Raw genomic sequence first — 20,955 nt, forward strand, 5'->3', positions numbered from 1 at the left:
AAGGCAGGTGCTCAACCTCTGAGCCTCCTAGGTGTCCCAGAAATACCAGATTTTAATTGTGTATATAAATCCCTCTAAGTATTATTGGTATTTGCTTAAAAGAAATATATGTTATTTATCTTTAGCCTTCTTTGACTTCTCTCTTTCTCTCATATGCACATCTAAATATCAGAAAATCCCTTGATTCTTACTTCAGAATACATTCAAATGAGTGCTCTTCTCTTCTACTGCACTGTCCACATCACCGTCTTGTCTAGGGTAGTGTAGTATCCTCATAATTGTCTCTCTGCTTCTGTAAGGTATTCTCTTCTCAACATGGTAACCAGATTCTCAACATGGTAACCAGAATGATCCTTTTTTTTTTTTTCTTTTTAAGAGAGAGCCTATAAGTAGGGGTGAGAGAGAGTTGGGAAGGGGCAGAGGGAGTGGGAGAGAGAGAACGAAGCTTGACACAGGGCTTGATCTCATAACCATGAGGTCATGACCTTGAAACATAATCAAGAGTTGAACACTTAACTGATTGAGCCACCAGGGTGCCCTCAGAATAATCCTTTTAAAGTGAAAGTCAGATCCTGTCATTTCTCTGCTCACAACTGTCCTCTGGCCTCCATCTTGATTATAGAGTAGAGGGCTGAGTCCTTCCCATGGCCTGTCAGGCCTTACATGGCATGTAGCTCACCCCATGTGACTTCTTTAAGATTCATCTTTAGTTCTCTTCTGCCTTGCTCACTCTGCTCCAGTCATGTTTAGTTCATCCTTTCAATAAATATTCATCAAGTGTCATCATGGAATGCATTGTTTTGAATATTGCAGTTATAGCAGTGAGCACAAAGTTCTTGCATTGAGGAGCTTACACTTGCCTTTTGCTCTTCCTTGTATATACCAAAGCACATTCTTTGTGTTTGCTGGGTTTGTTTTGTTTCGTTTTGTTTGTTTTTGCCTGGAACACTTTTTTTTTCTGCATGACTTGATACTTCTGTTAGATGTTTGCTCAAGTACCATCTTATTGGAAAGGCCTGACCACCTAATACAAGATAACAATCTTCACTTTCCCCACTCTTCCTAGAATATAAGCTCCATTAAGAAAAGGACCTTGTTGGGATCCCTGGGTGGCGCAGCGGTTTGGCGCCTGCCTTTGGCCCAGGGCGCGATCCTGGAGACCCGGGATCGAATCCCACGTCGGGCTCCCGGTGCATGGAGCCTGCTTCTCCCTCTGCCTGTGTCTCTGCCTCTCTCTCTCTCTCTCTCTGTGACTATCATAAATAAATAAAAGTCAAAAAAAATTAAAAAAAAAAAAAAAAAGAAAAGGACCTTGTCTGTCCTTGACAGTTTGGTGTTCCTATTGGCTGTCATGGTCTTGTACATGATAGATGATGCCCAATAAATATTTTTTTGAATATTGAATGAATAAACTAAAGTGATAAATAATAAACAATCAGAATCATCTAAGAAAAATATAGTACTATTTTTCCCAACTTCTTTGCCCTTTTGAAGTTTTAAGTGTTGCTGTAGTGAAATATATTAAATTTTTATTTATATCTTAGTGTACGTTTAGAAAATTCTCCTCCACTACAAAAATACCCACAATTTGGGATCCCTGGGTGGCTCAGTAGTTTAATGCCTGCCTTCAGCCCAGGGCGTAATCCTGGATCGAATATCACATCGGGCTCCCTGCATGGAGCCTGCTTCTCCCTCTGCCTATGTCTCTTCCTCTCTCTCTCTGTGTCTCTCATGAATAAATAAATAAAATCTTTAAAAAAAAATACCCACAATTTAATATTTTATGATTTCATTCCTTTCACTTAAATCATTGATTTTCTGAAAAATAACTTTCGTGTAACAACTCTGCACTGAATATCTTATTATAACGTCTTATTTCTATTTTTCAGATAACATGCCTAGTTTTTCTTAAGAATCTATCACTGCCAATAATGTCATTTTTGCTTTTTTTTTTCAGTATTTACATTGTTCAGACTATTATTGCTGTCTAACAGGTTATCTCAGTACATGATAGCTCAAAACAACTGTTTTATTTTGCTTGGAGTATTATGGGTTAGGAATTGTGGAAGGGCCCAGCTTAGCAATTTTTAAAAAAATATTTTTGTTTATTTATTATTTGAGAGAGCGAGAGCGAGCGAGAGAGTACACAAGTGGGTGCGGAAGCAGGGGAGAGGGAGAAGCTGATTCCCTGCTGAGCAGGGAAGCCTGACATGGGGCTTGATCACAGGACCCGGATATAATGACTTGAGCTGAAAACAGATGCATAACTGACTGAGCCACCCAGGCGCCCCTCAGCTTAGTAACTTTTGTGTATAGTCTTGCATGTGGTGGCAGTCAGATTTACTAGAGCTACAGTAACCTGAAGTCTCAGAGGGTTTCAGAAGTATCTCCCTCATGAGGCTAGCACTTGATACTGGCCATTGGGTGGGAGCTTAGTTTGGACTATTTGAAATACCTACTCCTGGCCTCCTGAACATGGCAGTCTCTGGGTAGTTGAACTCTTTACATGACAGCTAGCTTACCCTCAGTGTGCATTCCTAGGAAGTTTAATGGACCTTTTTTTATCATTGGAAGTTATAGTGTTGCTTTCTCTGCAGTCTATTGATTGAAGTAGTCACAAGCCTGTTGAAATTTAAAGATTGTAAGACAAAGGTCTCCATTTCTTGATGAAGTATCGAAGAACTTTCATGTTTTAAAAATTGCCACATAAATGTTTTGTTGATTGACTGAATATCCTGGCTTTCATAACCAGAATAAATTTAAGTGGTACTGTAATAGTGGATAGCTTGTCTTACTTTTTACTTTAATGGGAATGCTTTTTAAAAAATCAACAAACATGATTTACATGTGATGATAGGTTTAAACATGATAGGTTTAAACATTAAAACATGATAGGTTTAAGGGAAATATATTGAGTAAGGATCCATACTTTTGTATTTCTACTAAATTAAAAAAAGTAAAATGATAATTGATGTAAAATTATATGATTTTTATATAGATGTAGTTGTAGTCTGAATAATAGAATATAAGGTTGTAATTTCTAGTGATAGTAAATAACTTTATGGGAGTAAGGAAGTATGAGAAAGTTTTGTTATGATGATATATGTATAAAGAAAAATTTTGTTTTTAAGCATGGTTGAAAAATTTATCAAGGTTTTATTGTCTCTCCTGATTCTTTTAGGTGGTTTTGGAATTTACCAAACAACAGAAAGAAGAAGATACAATTCTAGTGTTTAATATTACTCATTTAGGAACAGAGGCTACAGTGAGAACATTTGATATAACTGTGGTATCTTATTTAAAGAAAATCAGCTTAGATTACCATGAAATTCAAGGTAATAGTCATAAAAATAGAAACAATGGTTAATAAATATCCTATCACTGAGTATCTGAAACCTGTGTATATAATAATATTTATAATAATAGCACTGTTCTAAGAATTTTATAAATAACTTATTTAACCCTTATGATAATGTTATTATCTCCAATTTACATATGAAGAAACTAAGGTATAAATTGATTATATATTTTAACTAAGGTCACACTGCTGGTTAGTGGCTAAACCATAATTAAAACCCTGGAATTTTGGCCTTGGGTTTGTATTCTTAACTACTATGATCTACTGTCTCAGTCCATATAAATCTCCTTTATATAGACAATGTTGTTCCTATTTTACAAAGAAAGATTAAATAAGGAGAGATTAAGTGGTTTATTCAAGACAATGGCATCTTATGAATGCTAAAATGTAGAATTTATCTCTGATTTTATAATATTAAAGTCCTTGTTCAAGACTATTGTATTTATATATCAGAAGCAGCACCAGGTTATAAAAATTAGAATGGGGGATAAAATTCATTATTTTAGAAGTTCTTATACTTTATTTATTTCTGTGTGCATCTTATGTGCTCATTGGGTATTTTAGGAATGATGGAATGGGTGAATCTATAGTAATTACGTAATATTTGCCTAATATTTTAGTCAAATCTAAAGTCCTATTTTTGTTATTTTTTTAACAGTAGAAACTAAAACACATCTCGGTTTAGAAGAAAAATGTTTTATATGTTAGTTTCTGTAAGCACTGTGTTTGGATGGAGTTTACATTACTGTCTTGAAGGAAAAATGTAAAAAAAATTGCTAGCTGTTTTTCCCTTTAGGGAAGGTTATGACCTTGAAGGTAAAGTGAAAATTCTGAGATTTCTCAGGAGCAGGAGTTATAGAATTGCAAATAATAAAAGATGGATAAAATGGTACGTAGATCACTTCTCCATCTGCAGCTTTTTGAGGCAGTTCCTTGCTATGTCTATGTGAAAGACATAGAGGACATATAGAAGTATACTTACAGTTTTTAAATTAAAAGAAATTTTGCAACTCCTCACCCTTAGAAAAATACTGTCTTTTCTAATAAGCATGTTCTCTTAGCCTAAACAAAGGAAAATTATTTAAATTTCTTTAATATGAATTAAATATTTGTTCTTAGAATTTTATAGCTCAGTAAGATATTACATATTTTTGTAGTTCAGTTTTGTTACATAGTTGAGAAAGCTGAGGTTGAATATTTCCTAGTAAGGATAGAGATGAACTAGAATTCATTTTTCTTAATTCTTAAATTTAATTCTTAATTCTTAATCTTTCTACTGCCATACAAATGCACATATGTCCTTAAAAATATCTAGAGAGGTGTTTATTAGTTTTGAACACAGGTATAAAATCAAATGAAAATAAATATGCATGTTTTTAAGTAAGTTGAATGCTAAACCTAAGGTCAGTATTTAGATTGGTTTATTTATTCACCATCGGTGACCTTAGTATTAAATAACCATGAAATATGTGTGGATAGTTTTCTAAAGTTTAATTAACAACATTTTTTAGAAATAAAAAGACATAGAAAATTCCAGTCTTAAAAAACAGTTTATTTGAGACACTTTTTCTTTTTCTTTAATCTAGGATCCAGAAAGAAACCCCTTCACTTGATTAGTTCTTCTGATAAACCTGGGTTAGATCTCTTAAAAGTAGAATATGTTAAGGTAAGGGCCATAAAATATTTACATATTTATCATATACTCTTAACTGTCCTTTGGAAGAAAAAAAGAGGGAAGAAAAAAAGATGACAGCAGATTACTAAATGCTCTAGATGTTTGTCATAGGTTTTAATCATAGGGATATCCACTGTTTCTCCTTCCATTTCTGTGTTACACTTTCTCTTTCACTTTAAGTACAAGAGAAGGACCATTAAAAAGCCACCAACTCTTTGTCTCCAAAGATGGAACCTTGAGATGAAGTAGGATGCACTCTTACCTCTTGGGGCATATTCACCTGCCTACATTCATTGTACATGTTGGTGACATTTGGCTAAATATCCTTCATCAAAAGGGATAAAGTCAAATTTGATTGGGTTCAGAAGAGAACTGCCAGGATTGGGAAGGGACTCAAAAAGATCACATGAGAAACGCTGAAGGAAGTAATGATATTTAGCTTCATTCAAGATTAGTTGATTTGTTTAATCATTCAACTATTTATTGAATATCTTTTTAGGTTTTGTTAGGCACTTGGGATACAGGGATGAATAACATTCCCTATATTCAAGGAAATTATGGACTTGTGGGAAGATAAGTAGATAATAATTAAAATATAATGTAATTGATTCTCTCACAAAGAAAAGCATAAAGTTTTATTGCAATAAAGAGGCAGAGTGGGGCACCTGGGTAGCTCAGTCCATTAGGTGTCCATTAGCCTTCAGCTTGGGCCACAATCTCTGGGTCCTGGGATAGAGCTCCAAGTCAGGCTCCTGGCTTGGTGGGGAGTCTACTCCTCCTTCTCCCTCTGCCCTTCCCCCCAACTCATGCTCGCTCTCTCTCTCTCCCTCTCTCTCTCTGTCTCTCAAATAAATAAGTAGAATCTTAAAAAAAAAAAAAAGTCAGCAGAGAAACTGGCCTATTCAGGAGGCTTCTCACAAGAGGTAAAACTGAATTTACTGTGGATATTCCCAAGAGACAGAACTTGAACCAATAGATAATTATGTTGGGAGATAGGTTTTTGACTTAGTATGAAGACCTAATTAAATCAATATTCTCTAAAGATCAAATTTGTAAATAAATGAGGATTCTTTACTGGAGAGAGCCTAACATAGACTTTCTAAAGATATAAAGGGATTCAAGGATTAGGTGATGGATGGGCTAGATGACCTTTAAGCCTTCTAGCCTTCAGAATTTATAATTCTGGTCTCTAGCTAGTGTCCTAGAAGTAAATGCTGCCATAGTCTTACATATTTGAAGAGGAGAACAAATTTGCACAATTGTAATAAATACTTTGAATGTAACTTCAAAACAATGACAATAAAATCAATTATATAATATACATAAAATAACAGTTCTGAATATAAAAAATAAAGATCATAAATAAGTGATTTGTTTACTTTGGTTTTAAATCCTTCTTTAGAACTCTTGTTCCCTTTTTTTAGGCTGATAAGAATGGACCTAGTTTTCAAACTACTTTTGAAAAAACTGAACAAACACTTAAGGTAAGAAATTTTGTTAAAAGAATATATCTTATTTGAAAATAACTTACTGTGCAAAGATCCAGTATTCTTCTTAGAAATAATGACTGGGTAATTTGATGAAATAACCAATAAAAGTTATAAATTAATCTCATAGATACCTACCATGCTCTATATTTATCATTGAGTATTAATAGAGCTGGTGTTTTAACTCTCTGTGGCACATCTTGATTATTTCTTATAAAGGGAATGCTATACATGATGGGACTTTGATTTACAAAGAAACAAGAGGATTTTAATCAAACTATACCCTGCTGTTTAAGGGAGGACCAAGAAAGTACATGAAATACAAGGAGAGATATTGAGTACTTCTGGAGCCACACTAACATAGTCACATAGAAAGAGAGGGGATAAAAAGTAGTTGTGGATTACATTAAAAAGAAAATCAGAGATAGGAATTTTAGGTTACACTTTTGAGAGCTGGGAAAGTCTGTTGAATATTGTGAGCCTTTTTTATAACTTTTTTATATCCACTTAGTGCTTTGAGACAATAAAAGCAAAATTCTTTTATATAAGCAAAGTTTTTTTTTTTTTAAATTTTCATTTGCTATTAGAAAACCACATATTCCTGAAAGCAATTTTTGTTGTTGTCTAGCTTTCTGGAGTCCTAGTTTTAAAAAATTAACTTTTTTTCTAAAAGATATATTATCTATTTAAATGATAGGACCTTTATTGTGGTTTTAGAAGATCATTTAGTAACTGAGAACTCACTTATAATTTTACTCCTTATATTTAAATCTCATGAATATCACATTTGAAATCATTTCTTGACCTAATCACACATGGTGATTTTGGAGCTTCATGATCTAACTTACATGTTATGTAATCGTAATAAAGAGTCCATTGAAGATCTAAAAACATGATGAATATTGAGATGGCCATGACAAGCATATTATAGGCTCCATGATAATTATGCTGCAAAATGGAGTAATTAGGTTACTTTAATATTTGTAGGAACTCTCAGTGTGTGTAAGTGTGATTTATTCTCCATATATATATTAAGGAGTCTGGGCTATGATACTTGATCTTCTCTTTCTTTCTTCCAAGCTATAGAAGCTATGATGTAAGCCTAGCTAGAAGACATTCAGGTCCATCATGGAAATTATAGGTATAGTTGGCCTGGAAAACTAATTTTCTTTATAAAAAATTTCTAGGTGGCTTTTTCATCTTTAAATCTGTTACTGCAAACACAAGCTCTCCTGTCTTCTATTAATTATCTGACAACCATAATCCCATCTGATGACCAAAGAAGTGATACCAAAGAAGTGCAAATTTCAGATGAAAAGCAACAAAAAAATTTAGCTCTGCAGAAAGGTATGGAAAACATTTTGTTTCTTGTTAACAAGCATATTAGAATTCTAGAGGTAAATGGAGAATCTTAAAGACCATTTAGTTCAGTCTTTTGAGTGCCATTTTCTCCACTTCTGTCCTTTTCTTCAAACAAAATAATATTTGGTAACTGCCATATAAAGCAGAGGTAACTAATACTGTTGCTTTAAAAAAAAAAAACAACCTGTTTTTGTTCTTTGAGGATGGGAGGGATGCTTTAGGTGGATAATAGGGAAGAAAACTTATATTTACATTGAGTTCTTCCTCCCCTACAATGGCTCCTGAACTCCATGGAGGGTTATCTTCCCTTCTATCATACAAATAAGGAAGTAAGGCCCAGAGACATGAGAGTAGCAGTGCAGAAATAGTATTTAATTGGCCAAGAGCCTAGATTTTGGATCAGAAACAATTCAGTTTGAATCCTGCCTCTGCGACTTAAATTATGTGACCATAGGCAGTTATTTAACTTCTTTGAATTTCAGTGTTCTTAATGTTATTTATTTTATGTTTTTTTTCTTGTTTTTAAATTATAAATGTAACATCTCAATGTGAAAAATGCAAACTGTACAGAATATATAAAAAAAATATTTGAAATCTTTAAGAACTTGAGAATTTTATAATTTTTTAAGACAGGACTGTGGATCACTTAATCTAAGGAAGAGACCTTAATAGAGTTTGAATTACTAGAATCCCATGTAATAGAATGCTTTGTTTTATTTTTAGCGATTGTATCCTCTAAAGATAGGGACATTATTGACTTCAGGCTGTTTGCCAAATTGAATGCTTTCTGTGTCACTGTTTGTGATGAGAAGAACAATATTGCTGAAATCAAGATTCAAGGTAAAAGTTCTCATGCTATTAAAAATTGTTTAAAAGATAGCTTTTTAAAAAATGTTAAAGAATATATAAATGTAGGGCTCTGAGCTGTGAAAACTGTTTTTTTTTTTTTTGAGGGTAATTTTTTTAATGACATTATTGAACTGCATGTTTTCTTTGCTCTTTGGGATGTAGATGCTGTTCAGAATCTGACCTTCAAATTGAAACACACATGTTAGTGTTTTGAATCTTTCTGAGAGTCGTCTCAGAGGTGAAAAGAGATACTAATGTCCATGTAGGGGTGTTATTATTGGGCTGGGATAAATGTCAATTCAGAATTGAGGTTAAGATCTGTGAATATGCTTTATCTTGGCGCAAATGCAAAACAACTTTATAATGAAAAAAAAATCTATGAGCCCATTATGTTCTTTTATGCAAAATCTGCTAAAATGAATCTGACTCTGTCTTTACCAGCTCATTGTGATATGATAAACATAAAGAATATGTTTAATGAAATTCTTGAATAAGTTAAAGAGAAAAAAATTACAGGTTTTTTTTTGTTGTTGTTCTTTTCAAGCTGGCAGCGTATCTATAGTGAATTTGATTCATGAAATTTAGAGCTTCTGTGTAAATAAGATATAAAAGATTTCCTAAAATCCCAAGAAAATCAATTTGTATTAGGTGTAATTTTTTCAAAAGGTTGAAAATTTAGGTAATTGACTTATAATGAATTTGTAGGTTTTATTGTTTATAACACTAAAATTATGCAATATTGCCACTTATTTATCAGTTGGGAGTTCAAATATAGCTAAATTTTTAAAAATATCACCCCCAAATAAAATTACACAATGAAAAGAAACCTCTTACGATCTTATTATGATAGGTCTTTAGAAATTATAATAATGTAATTTTTTTTTTTCAGGTCTTGATTCTTCTCTTTCTCTTCAGTCAAAAAAGCAGTCCCTATTTGCCAGACTGGAAAATATTATTGTCACAGATGTGGATCCTAAGACAGTCCATAAAAAAGTAGGTGTCATAAATAGATAGCTAATTATTTTTTGATAATTGAATATGAAATTCTGTTTTTAAATGTATTCTAAGAAATATTAATGAAATATATTTTGATGCACAAATGTTTCTATAATGATTGTAAATATGAGCCTTTTAAATGGGAAATGGGACTTTATTTTGTCATTATTCTCTTGGACAGAGTACATTCAAATCTCTGCTTTTCAGGCTGTATCAATAATGGGAAATGAAGTTTTTCATTTTAACTTGGATTTGTATCCAGATGCTACTGAGGGAGAGTACTATACTGACATGTCCAAAGTGGATGGTGTTGTATCACTGAATGTTGGCTGTATTCAGATTGTCTATCTTCATAAATTCCTCATGTCACTTCTGGTAAAAAATGTCTATTTGTATATTGATTTTTCAACTTAGAAATAAGTCTGGTAGTTATGATTGCAGATCTCATAAACTTTGGATTTTAGTATGTGCATTGTTTTGATTATAGATATATTAGTGTAGAGATCAAAACCTCTTTTTAATAGTTGAAATCTGAGTCATTTAATGATTTTTGTCTAGAACTGGAAATAGTTTTGCCAGGACAAAGCCAAATATTCAAGTGAAAAAACATACTGAAATTATTTTTTTAACTGTCTTCAGTAATTAGTCTTCAACTAAATTACTTTAGCCCTTATCAAGTAGCTCATAAATATAGGTGGATGATTGGTGATTCCTTTCTAATTCTAGATAAATAAGACTCAATTGAAAGTTATGTACAGGAAAAAAATTATGCATAGATGAAGAAAAAGATTGCATTATTAACAATGTGCTTATTATCTCTTTTTCTCCTTTTATACTTTGTGTCCGCAGAACTTCCTGAGCAATTTCCAGACAGCCAAAGAGGCTCTAAGTGCTGCTACTGCTCAGGCTGCAGAAAAGGCTGCCAGAAGTGTGAAAGATCTTGCCCAGAGGAGTTTTCGTGTTTCTATCAATATTGATTTGAAAGCACCAGTTATAGTCATCCCACAGTCTTCCAATTCCACTAATGCAGTAGTGGTCGATCTTGGGCTAATTAGAGTTCAAAATCAGTTTAGTCTTGTGTCTGTGGAAGACTGTTTAAACCCTCCAGTAATTGATAGAATGGATGTACAGCTAACAAAGCTCAAGCTCTCTAGGTATACTTTCTTTCAATAATTATGGATTTAAGTATGATTTAATGATTTCCATGAAATTTTATGTCCATTGAAATTCATACCCACAGTGTTTCTGCTGTACAGAATACTTTATTTTTTAATCAGCTTTTTATTATGAAAAATTTCAAACTTACAGAAAAATTCCAAAAATATTACCACGGATACACTTAAGAGTCCTTCACCTAGGCTTACCAGTTATTTACATTTGCTTTAACTTTTAAGCATATGCATATTATTATCATTTAAAGCATCTTTTTAATTTAATTTTTCCAGTTGAGATGAAATTGACATATTATCTTAGTTTCAGTTGTATAACATGATTTGATATTTGTGTATACTGTGAAATGATCACCACCATAAGTCTAGTTAACATTTGTCACCATACATAGTTACAGTTCTTTTTCTTGTGATAACTTTTAAGATCTACCCTCTTAGCAACTTTTTTTTTTAAAGATTTTATTTATGTATTCATGAGAGACACTGAGAGAGAGAGGCAGAGACATAGGCAGAGGGAGAAGCAGGCCCCCCACAAGGAGCCCAATGCGGGACTCAATCTCAGATCCCAGGATTACGTCCTGAGCTGAAGGCAGAAGCTCAACCACTGAGCCACCCAGGTGTCCCTCTCTTAGCAACTTTTAAATATATAATACTATATTATTAACTAGTCACCTTGCTATACATTATATCCCCAGAACTTATTTTTTTAATTGAAAGTTAAAATTTTTTTTGCTGAACCTTTTGAGTATAGACATCTTAACCCTTTGCTCTAAAAGCTTTAGTGTGTGTCTCCTAAGAACAAGAACCTGCATCCTCTTATATAACCATAATGTAATTTTTAAATTCTGAAAATTCAACACTGATTTAGCAGTAATATCTAATGTATAGTCAATATTCATATTTTACCAGTTATTCCAATAGTATCCATTATAGTAATTTTCCCCTTGATCCAGGATCACATATGGCATTTAATTGTGTCCTGTACTACTGAGGGAGTTTTCTGTATTGAAGTTACTTGCTCTGGAATAGTTCTTCAGCCTTTCTTAGTCTTTCATGATGATAGTTCTGAAGAGTACAGTCTAGTTGTTTCATGGAATGTCTCTCAGTTTGGTTTTGTCTGAGTGATTCCTCATTATTTAATTGAGCTTAAATATTTTTGGCAGAATACTATGTAAGTAATGATGTAGCTGAGTTCCCACCTGATGAACATGAAAGTCTATACATAATCAATTTTAAAGAAATTTTCTACCCCATCCAAGGACAATTAATTATCCTAAATAAAAAAGGAAAAATATAAGGCAAGTCCAGCAAATATTCCCAGAGAAGAGCTTTATCAAATTCTTTTTTTTAATAAAGATTTTATTTATTCATAAGAGACATACAGAGAGAGAGAGAGAGAGAGGCAGAAGCATAGGCAGAGGGAGAAGCAGGCTCCTTGCAGGAGCCCGATATGGGACTTGATCCTGGAATCTCTGGATCAGGCCCTGAGCAGAAGGCAGACAGATAGATGCTCAACCACTGAGCCACCCAGGCATCCCTTATCAGACTCTTTAGAAAATGCTAACTGTTCATCTTGCCATTTTTTAAAAATCATATCAATGCATGTATTAATCCTTGAACAGCTGTATTTGATGATTTCCCCCATATACAATATGAATTTCTTTAAAAAATTTAATCCATGTGTGACCTATTTGAAGGTTTTCTTGCTAATTGTACATCATGTATTTTATTTTATTTTTTTTTTTACATCATGTATTTTAATCTGTCCCTAAAGTGAATTATTGATTGAGATTAGAAAATACTTAAATAGCACTATTTCAAATCAGTGTTTAGAGCAGCAGCTTTTGATTTTGTGTCTTTTTAATGATAGGTTGCATTTTCTTGTTTTTCATTAGGACAGTGATCCAGCCGGGTACCTCCCATCTTGATATTCAGCTCTTGCACCCAATTAACTTGGAATTTTCTGTAAATCGGAATCTAGCTGCATCTTGGTATCACAGAGTGCCTGTTGTAGAAATTAAAGGACATCTTGAATCAATGAATGTAAGTATATGAGTGAAAAAAACTCGTTACTGAAATTTTAGGTTCTGAAGACTTTCTTAGCATAAACCTATATGATATGTCGAATTTTTTACTGATTGGTGTACAAAAAATTTCAGTGAGATGTTATCCAAAAGGATGTTTATTATTTAGTGGAATTTAATCTTCAGTTAAGTGTCATTTAACATTTATGTATATATGTATAATTGACCTATAACATATATTAGTTTTGGGTATATAACATAGTGATTTAACATTTATATACATTACAAAATAGTCACCACAATAAGTCTGTTATCATCTGTCACCTTACAAAATTAATATATTAGTGACTGTATTTTCCATACTGTATATTACATCCTCATGACTAATTTATAAGTGGAAGTTTGCCCTTTCACCCATTTCATATCTCTAATCCCCCTTCCCCTCTGGGAACCACCAATCTTTTTATCTATGAGCCTGATTTTTGTTTTGTTTTTTAGATTCTACATATAAATAAAATCATGCTGATTTCTGTATTTGTCTTTCCCTGACTTACATCGTTAGGCATAAGTGTTATTGTTTTCTTTGGGAGGATAAGCAGTAGTGGAATTGCTCTATCACATGGTAGCTCTAGTTTTTATTTTTTAGGAACCTCCATACTATTTTCCATAATGGCTATACCAGTTTATATTCCTATTCATAGGGCCTGTGGGTTCCCATTGCTTCATTTCCTTGCCAGTACTAGTTGTTTCTTGTCTTTTGGGTAATAGCTATTCTGAGAAGTGTGAAGTGATATCTAATTGTGGTTTTAATTTGCATTTCCCTGATGATTAGTGATGTTGAACTTCTTTTCATGTGCTTGTTGGTCAATTCTGTGTGTCTTGGAAGAATGTCTATTCAGCTCTTCTGCCTATTTCTTAACCAGATTGTTTTTTTTTTATTACTGAGTTGTATGAGTTCTTTATATATTTTATATATTTTGGATATTTAACTGCTTATTAGATACATGATTTGCAGATATCTTTTCCCTTTTCATGAAGGGAAAATGAATTTCAAATGAAAGGTTGCCTTTTCATTTTACTGATAGATTTTGTATTTTTGGTGCAGAAGCCTTTTAGTTGATGTAGTTCCAATTGGTTACTTTTCCTTTTGTTGCCTTGCCTTTAGAGTTAGATCTAAGGAAAAGTCTTTAAGACTGTTGTTAAGGAGCTTAACAACTATACTTTTTGTTTTTTTGTTTTTTAGGTCTCACATTCAAGACTTTCATCCATTTGAGTTGTTTTTTTATATAATATAAGAAAGTGGTCCAGTTTTATTCATTTACATGTAGCAGTCCAGTTTTCCTGTCATCATTTATTAAAATAGACTGTCCCTTCCCTACAATATATACTCTTGCTTCCATTTTATAAAGTAGTTGGCTGCATTTACATAGGTTTATTTCTGGACTCTAAATTGTTCCACTGATCTATGTGTCTGTTTTTATACCCAGTATCATACTGTTTTGACTGCATTAACTATGTAGTAGTTTGAAATAAAGGAGAATGATACCTTTGCTTTTTTCTTTCTTAAGATTGTTTTGGCTGTTCAGGATCTTTTGTATTTCCATGCAAGTTTTAGAATTATTTGTTTTAGTTCTGTGAAAGATACCATTGGAATTTTGATAGGGATTGCATTGAATCTGTAGATTGCTTTGGGTAGTATGGACATTGTTAATTATTCTAATCCATGAGCATGGAGTTTCTCTCCATTTATTTGTGTCTCCTTCAATTTCTTTTATCAGTGGATGAGTATTCCATTCTTTTTGGTGTGATTGTGAATGGGATTGTTTCTTGATTTGGTTTTCTGATAGTTTGTTATTAGGGTAGGGAAACACAATAGATTTTTTTGGTATATAAATTTTGTATCCTGTAGCTTTACTGAATTCATATGTTAGTTCTAAGAGTTTCTTGGTGGGGTCTTTAGGGTTTTCTATATATAGTATCATGAGATCTTCAGAGAATGACAGTGTTACTTCTTTTTCAATTTGGATGCCTTTTATTTCTTTTTCTCACTTAATTGCTATGACTAGTACTTCCAATATTATGTTGAATAGAAGTGGTAAGAGTGAGCATCCTTGTCTTGTTTCTGATTGAGATAAAAAGCTTTTAGCCTTTTACCCTTGAGTATGATGTTACCTATGGGGTTTTCACATATATCCTTTATTATGTTGAAGTACATTCCCTGAATACCTGGTTTGTTGACTTTTTATCATAAATGGATGTTGAATTTTGTCAAATGCTTTTTCTGCCTCTATTGAGATGATTATGTGATTTCTATCCTTCATGATTGATTGAACCATCCTTGCATCTTTGGAATAAATCCCACGTGATCACGGTGTATGATCTTCATAATCTATTGTTGAATTTGGTTTGCTAATATTTTTTTAAGGATTTTGCATCTGTGTTCAAAATACAGTATATAGATGTGTCTTGTTTATTTTATCCACTTAGCCACTCTGTCTTTTAATTGGAGAATTTAGTCCATTACATTTAAAGAAATTGTTGATAGGTATATACTTTATTGCTATTTTGTTAATTGTTTTCTGGTTGTTTTTGTAGTTCCTCTCTGTTCCTTTCTTCTTTTCCTATTCTATGCCCTTGTGGTTTGCTGACTTTCTTTGATATTATATATAGATTCCTTTCTCTTATGTATTTACCTGATGTTTTTGCTTTGTGCTTACTGTGAGGCTTACATAATTTATCCTGTGCATATGGGAGTCTATTTTAAATTTGAACATATCTTAAATTTGAACATATCCAAAACTCCTTATTCCCCACCCCCTGACGGTTTGTTCTTTTTTTTTTTAAAATATTTATTTATTTATTTATGATAGACATAGAGAGAGAGAGAGAGGCAGAGACACAGGCAGAGGGAGAAGCAGGCTCCATGTTGGGAGCCCGATGTAGGACTCGATCCCGGGACTCCAGGACTGCGCCCTGGGCCAAAGGCAGGTGCTAAACCACTGAGCCACCCAGGGATCCCCCAGAGTTTGTTTTTGCTGTCACTTTTTACATCTTTTATTTTTACTACTTTTGTTTTTTAACATTTTTAGTAGTTTACAAGTGATTAATCTACTATTTTTACTATATATTTACCCTTTCCAGTGATATTTTTACTTTTGTGTTTTTCTTGATTAATTAGTGCCATTTCTTTTCATCTTAAGGAAGTCTTTTTAACATTCTTGTAAGGCTTGTTTAGTGGTTATAAACTCCTTTAGCTTTTGCTTGTCTGAGAAACACTTTCTCCTTCTATTTGAATGATAAACTTGCTGGGTAGAGTAATCTTGGTTGGAACTTTTTTTTTTTAGTGCTGTGAATATGTCATCCTACTTCTCTGGCTTGTAAAGTTTCTGCTAAGAAATTTTCCAAAAGCCTTATGGATTTTCCCTTAAACCTAACAAGGTGTTTTTGTCTTGCTGCTTTTAAGATTCTCTCTTTATCTTTAGTTTTTGACATTTTAATTATAATGTGTCTTGCTATAGTGCTTCTTAGATTCTTTTTTTTTGGTACTTTCTGGGCTTCCTGGACCTGAATGTCTGTTTCGATCCCTAGGTTAGAGAAGTTTTCAGGCTTTATTTCTTCCCCTCTTTTCTCCTGTGAGACCTCTATAATGTTAATGTTCTTCTGTTTGTTGTTGTCCCAGAGGTCCCTTAACATAGCTTCATTTAAAAAAATTTTTAAGAATGTTGTTGCTTTGTCTTGGTGAGTTTTGTTGCTTTATTCTCCTGTTCACTGATCTGTTCTCCTTCATCGACTCTGCTATTGAACCCCTCTAATGTATTTTTCAGTTCAGTTTTTTGTATCTTAGTTCTCTGAGTTCTGTTTGGTACTTTCTTATATTTTATAACTCCATGTGGAAGTTCTCACTGTGTTTACCCATTCTTCTCCTGAGTTCAGTAAATAGCTTTATGATCATAACTTTAATTCTTTATAGGGTGGATTTCTTATCTCTAGGTCATTAGGTGTTTTGCTGAGGTTTTGTCTTATTCTCTTATTTGAAAATACTTATTTGCTCATTTTGCTGGACTTTCTGTTTTTTTTTTTTCTAGCAGAATAAACTAGATACTTTATTTTTTTTTCTTTCTTTTTTTTTTTAATAAATTAATTTTTATTGGTGTTCAATTTACCAACATACAGAATAACACCCAGTGCTCATCCCGTCAAGTGTCCCCCTCCGTGCCCGTCACCCATTCACCCCCACCCCCCGCCCTCCTCCCCTTCCACCACCCCTAGTTCATTTCCCAGAGTTAGAAGTCTTTATGTTCTGTGTCCCTTTCTGATATCTCCCACACATTTCTTCTCCCTTTTGACTTTCTGTTTTTGTTTCTATTTATTAAGTGAAACAGCTGCTTTTTTTCTGTCTTGAATGGCCTTGGTTAGGGGATGATCCTTCTCATTCAGCATTGCCATAGCTTGTTGTCTCTTGAACTTTTGTGGTTGCCTAAACCACCTGATTTATTATTGGTATGGACCCATTGTTTAGGGTCTGTCAAGATCTGTGAGTGAATCCCAGAGGAGGAAAGTTATTTAGCACCTAGTTTCAGGCTGATTAGAAGCCAGACTCTCAGGCAACAGCTTTTAAAATATTCAAATATATACAGTCCTTTGGGACTGCATTCAATATCTTTGCTGGGCTCCAGATGAGGAGATGTGAAGGTGTCCATTGAACAACAATTGAAAAAATTGGTTTATAAATTGGTGTATAAAGGAGTGTATGAACTCCTTTCTAGGAAGTCTTGTCTAGCTGTAATGAGGCTAAGGGGATGTGCAAGGCTAGTTTCTCCCTGTCATACCCTGGAAACACCTCCTTAGTCTCTAGGTGTGTGGAAAACCTGAAGTCTGTCCCTTAGGCTGATGCTTAAGGTTGAGTGAATAGGTCTTTTTCACAGACTGAGGGTACGTTTCAGTATGCTGTCTTTGCACTAAGAACTGTCTTTTTGATTGTTATGGTCCTGTGGAGCTCTGGAACACCAACCCTCTTGACTAGCAGGACCAGGAGATTGAAGGGTATTGACTTTGTGGATTGCACATGCCTCCTGCCTTTAGGAAGACACCTGTTGAGTGTAGGGGGCAGAGCACGCTCACTGGCTTCAGGAAGGCTCTGGGAAAATGTCTTAACTGCCTGTGTCCATGGGCTTCAGTGCCTTGTGTGCATTTACTAACTTTAGGCTGGGAGTGGAAAAATGCCAGGAGCACTCCCCATCTCTAGCCACGGGTGTATTGCAACTGCTTGCATTTGCAAAATTTAGCTAGGAAGTGGGAGAATTCCTCTCTGGGCCAGCCCCTTTGCTAGGGAGCACTGCAATTGCCAGTGTACTCCAGGCTCAGCAACTGTCGTGACTGCTCCCCCACTCATCCCAGCAAGGCTCTGGGAGGGTGCTGTGTCTGAGCTCTCTTGTCTATGCTAGCAGGCTATATGGTGAGTGCAACAGTGGTATCTGCTAGCATGTCAGTCTCCCAGGTTTATTTCAGATGTCTTTTTCTTCTACCAGTGCCCCCAGATCAGCAAGTGAATTTCCCTCACATATAGTCTAGGTGCTTTTCAAACTGCTGTTTTTCCCCTGGATCTTGGGGCAAGCCCTTTAAGAGGGGAATATTTCTTTTAGCACTTTGGGACCCCTGGAGGTCAGCCCTATTGCTCTTCCAAGCCAGACATTCTAGGGGCTCCTCGCTGTGGTACAAATGCAGGGGCACGGGTACCCCATGAGGACCACCAACTCCTCACTTCTCCCTGAGAAGCACCTGTCTGGTGAGATCCTTCTCTTTTGTGTGACGAAGAGAGAAGGATCTCTGGGGGTAAGCTTTTTTGGGAGACCATGTCTGTCTCTTCCTCTCCAACTCATCTCATTGTGGTCCTTTTATCTTTTGTTTTGAAGAGCAGTTTATCAGGATTCATGTCTTTCTCAGGGGAAAATGACCCATATGTAGTAGTAGATTTAGTGTGTACATTGGAGGCAAATTCAGCATCTTCTTATGCCACCATCTTGGACCCCTCTCCATTATTTAACTTTTTTTTAAAAGGTTTTATTTATTTGACAGAAAGAGAGCATGTGAGAGCACAAGCAGGGTTAGCAGCAGAGGGAGAGGGAGAAGTAGGCTTCCCACTGAGCAGGGAGCCCGAGATGTAGGACTCAGGACCCTGGGATCATGACCCGAGCCCAAGGCAGATGCTCAACTGACTGAGCCACCCAAGCACTTCCATACTTAACTTTTAAATTTGCTATATGTACGCAATAGCAGAGATCTATGTGTAAATTATATATTAGCATATTATATCTCATTCTATATGTTATATACCCATACTTTTAGGGATATCTAAGTACTTCTATAGCATTGAGGAAAAAGCTTATTTTTTTATATTGAAGATAGCCTTTTTATTTCATTGGTGGTATTATTTTTAAAAATGTAGAATTTTTGTTTTTTTTTGAGTTTTGTCACTTTTTTTGAATCTGATTTCTTTTTTTTTTTTTAATTTTTATTTATTTATGATAGTCACAGAGAGAGAGAGAGAGAGAGAGAGGCAGAGACACAGGCAGAGGGAGAAGCAGGCTCCATGCAGGGAGCCCGATGTGGGATTCAATCCCGGGTCTCCAGGATCGCGCCCTGGGCCAAAGGCAGGCGCCAAACCGCTGCGCCACCCCGGGATCCCTGGATCTGATTTCTTTGATTATTATCTTTCACTATGATTTATAAAGTAGATGAAACTAATACTGACTTATAAATCACATTTTTTCTCCATTTTATTATCTTAGAAAAATTTAAAAATGAAATAAGTAGTGAAATAATTGTGTAGTGAATATATAATTTTTCAGTCATTGTGTTAAGGTTATTCTTTCTTTTATGTCTTATACATAGAAATTTATTTTCTCTATTAAAATTTACATTTTAAAATGAAGAATCTTTGTCTTTTAATGATATTTTACAGGTTAATCTGAATCAAGAAGATCTTAATCTTTTATTTAGAATACTAGCAGAAAATCTCGGTGAGGCTCCTGAAGACATAAATAAAATGAAACCAGGAGTACAAAAGACAGGTGAGAGACTGACAGTAGGTGGCATAATACACATATCCACTTATTTTATAATTTAGTAGGGGCGACAGACAATAAAATTAACAAATATATATTTATAAATTGTGATTTGTGTTCCCATGAAATCAAAGAAGATGTTACTTGTTGAATAAATATCAAATAAAACTGTAGTAAGGGCTTATGGACTCTTAGTTATTTCAACAGTCAGTTACAGCTTCTTAACTTTTTCTAAGTTGCATAAGTTAGGAGAACCATAAAGAAGCTTTTTAAATCTGGTGGATTCCTGAAATAATTATTGAATTTGCATGTATACAAATGAAAGCATTCAAAGTTGGCAGTAAGCTATGGTAACACTTAATCTGATTTCTAAATTAGGTTTTGTAGTAAAATATCTTTGAGTTGAAACATTTGATAAATTACGCCTTAGCAAAGAAAATACTGAAAAATTGTCCTGCCATAAAAATTCAGAGAATTTAAATTATTAGTTGCAATGGCTTTTTAATTTAAAGGGAAAGTAACTACCAGACTTAATTTTATAAACTGTTTCCTATATATATATTATATACACAGACATATATAATCATATTTTCAAAAAAATGGTACTATCCTATAAATATGTGTGTGTGTGTATTTCTGCACTTTGCTTTTTTCATTTAAATGACAGTTTATTTTGGTGTTCATTCTCTATAAATATACTATGTACAGATCTGTCTATTCTCTCTAATGGCTATCTGATATTAAATTGTCTAGAAGTATTATAATTTATTTAGCAAGTCTGTGTTCATTGACATTCCATATTGTTTTAAAAGTCTTTTACCACATTGCCTGTATATCCTTGTCCATACAGTTTTATAAGTGCATGTATATCTGTGGGGGAATACTAGAGCTATTTGATTGAAGGGTATTATTAACTTAATATATGTTAAGTTAATGAATTTAATTAATTTAATTGAACATTTTTGGCACAT

At 33.9% G+C, this 20,955-nt stretch overlaps 1 protein-coding gene across 2 annotated transcripts in view; it reads left to right on the forward strand.

Annotated features, from left to right (window-relative positions):
* The window catches only part of VPS13C (vacuolar protein sorting 13 homolog C), a 174,369-nt gene that overhangs the window by 69,652 nt on the left and 83,762 nt on the right, over positions 1-20,955 (forward strand). For both annotated transcript variants that reach the window (XR_008663727.1, XM_055319705.1), the window contains exons 26-35: positions 3,182-3,335; positions 4,945-5,024; positions 6,458-6,517; positions 7,708-7,867; positions 8,606-8,722; positions 9,621-9,724; positions 9,935-10,102; positions 10,577-10,881; positions 12,792-12,939; positions 19,882-19,990. Coding sequence is in view for 1 of the 2 variants with exons in the window: in XM_055319705.1 (XP_055175680.1) it covers positions 3,182-3,335; positions 4,945-5,024; positions 6,458-6,517; positions 7,708-7,867; positions 8,606-8,722; positions 9,621-9,724; positions 9,935-10,102; positions 10,577-10,881; positions 12,792-12,939; positions 19,882-19,990 (1,405 nt within the window). In the remaining variant the exon portion in view is untranslated. The remainder of the gene's footprint in view (positions 1-3,181; positions 3,336-4,944; positions 5,025-6,457; positions 6,518-7,707; positions 7,868-8,605; positions 8,723-9,620; positions 9,725-9,934; positions 10,103-10,576; positions 10,882-12,791; positions 12,940-19,881; positions 19,991-20,955) is intronic.

The sequence above is a fragment of the Nyctereutes procyonoides genome, unplaced genomic scaffold, assembly GCF_905146905.1.
Source record: "Nyctereutes procyonoides isolate TBG_1078 unplaced genomic scaffold, NYPRO_anot_genome, whole genome shotgun sequence".
Lineage (NCBI taxonomy): Eukaryota > Metazoa > Chordata > Mammalia > Carnivora > Canidae > Nyctereutes > Nyctereutes procyonoides.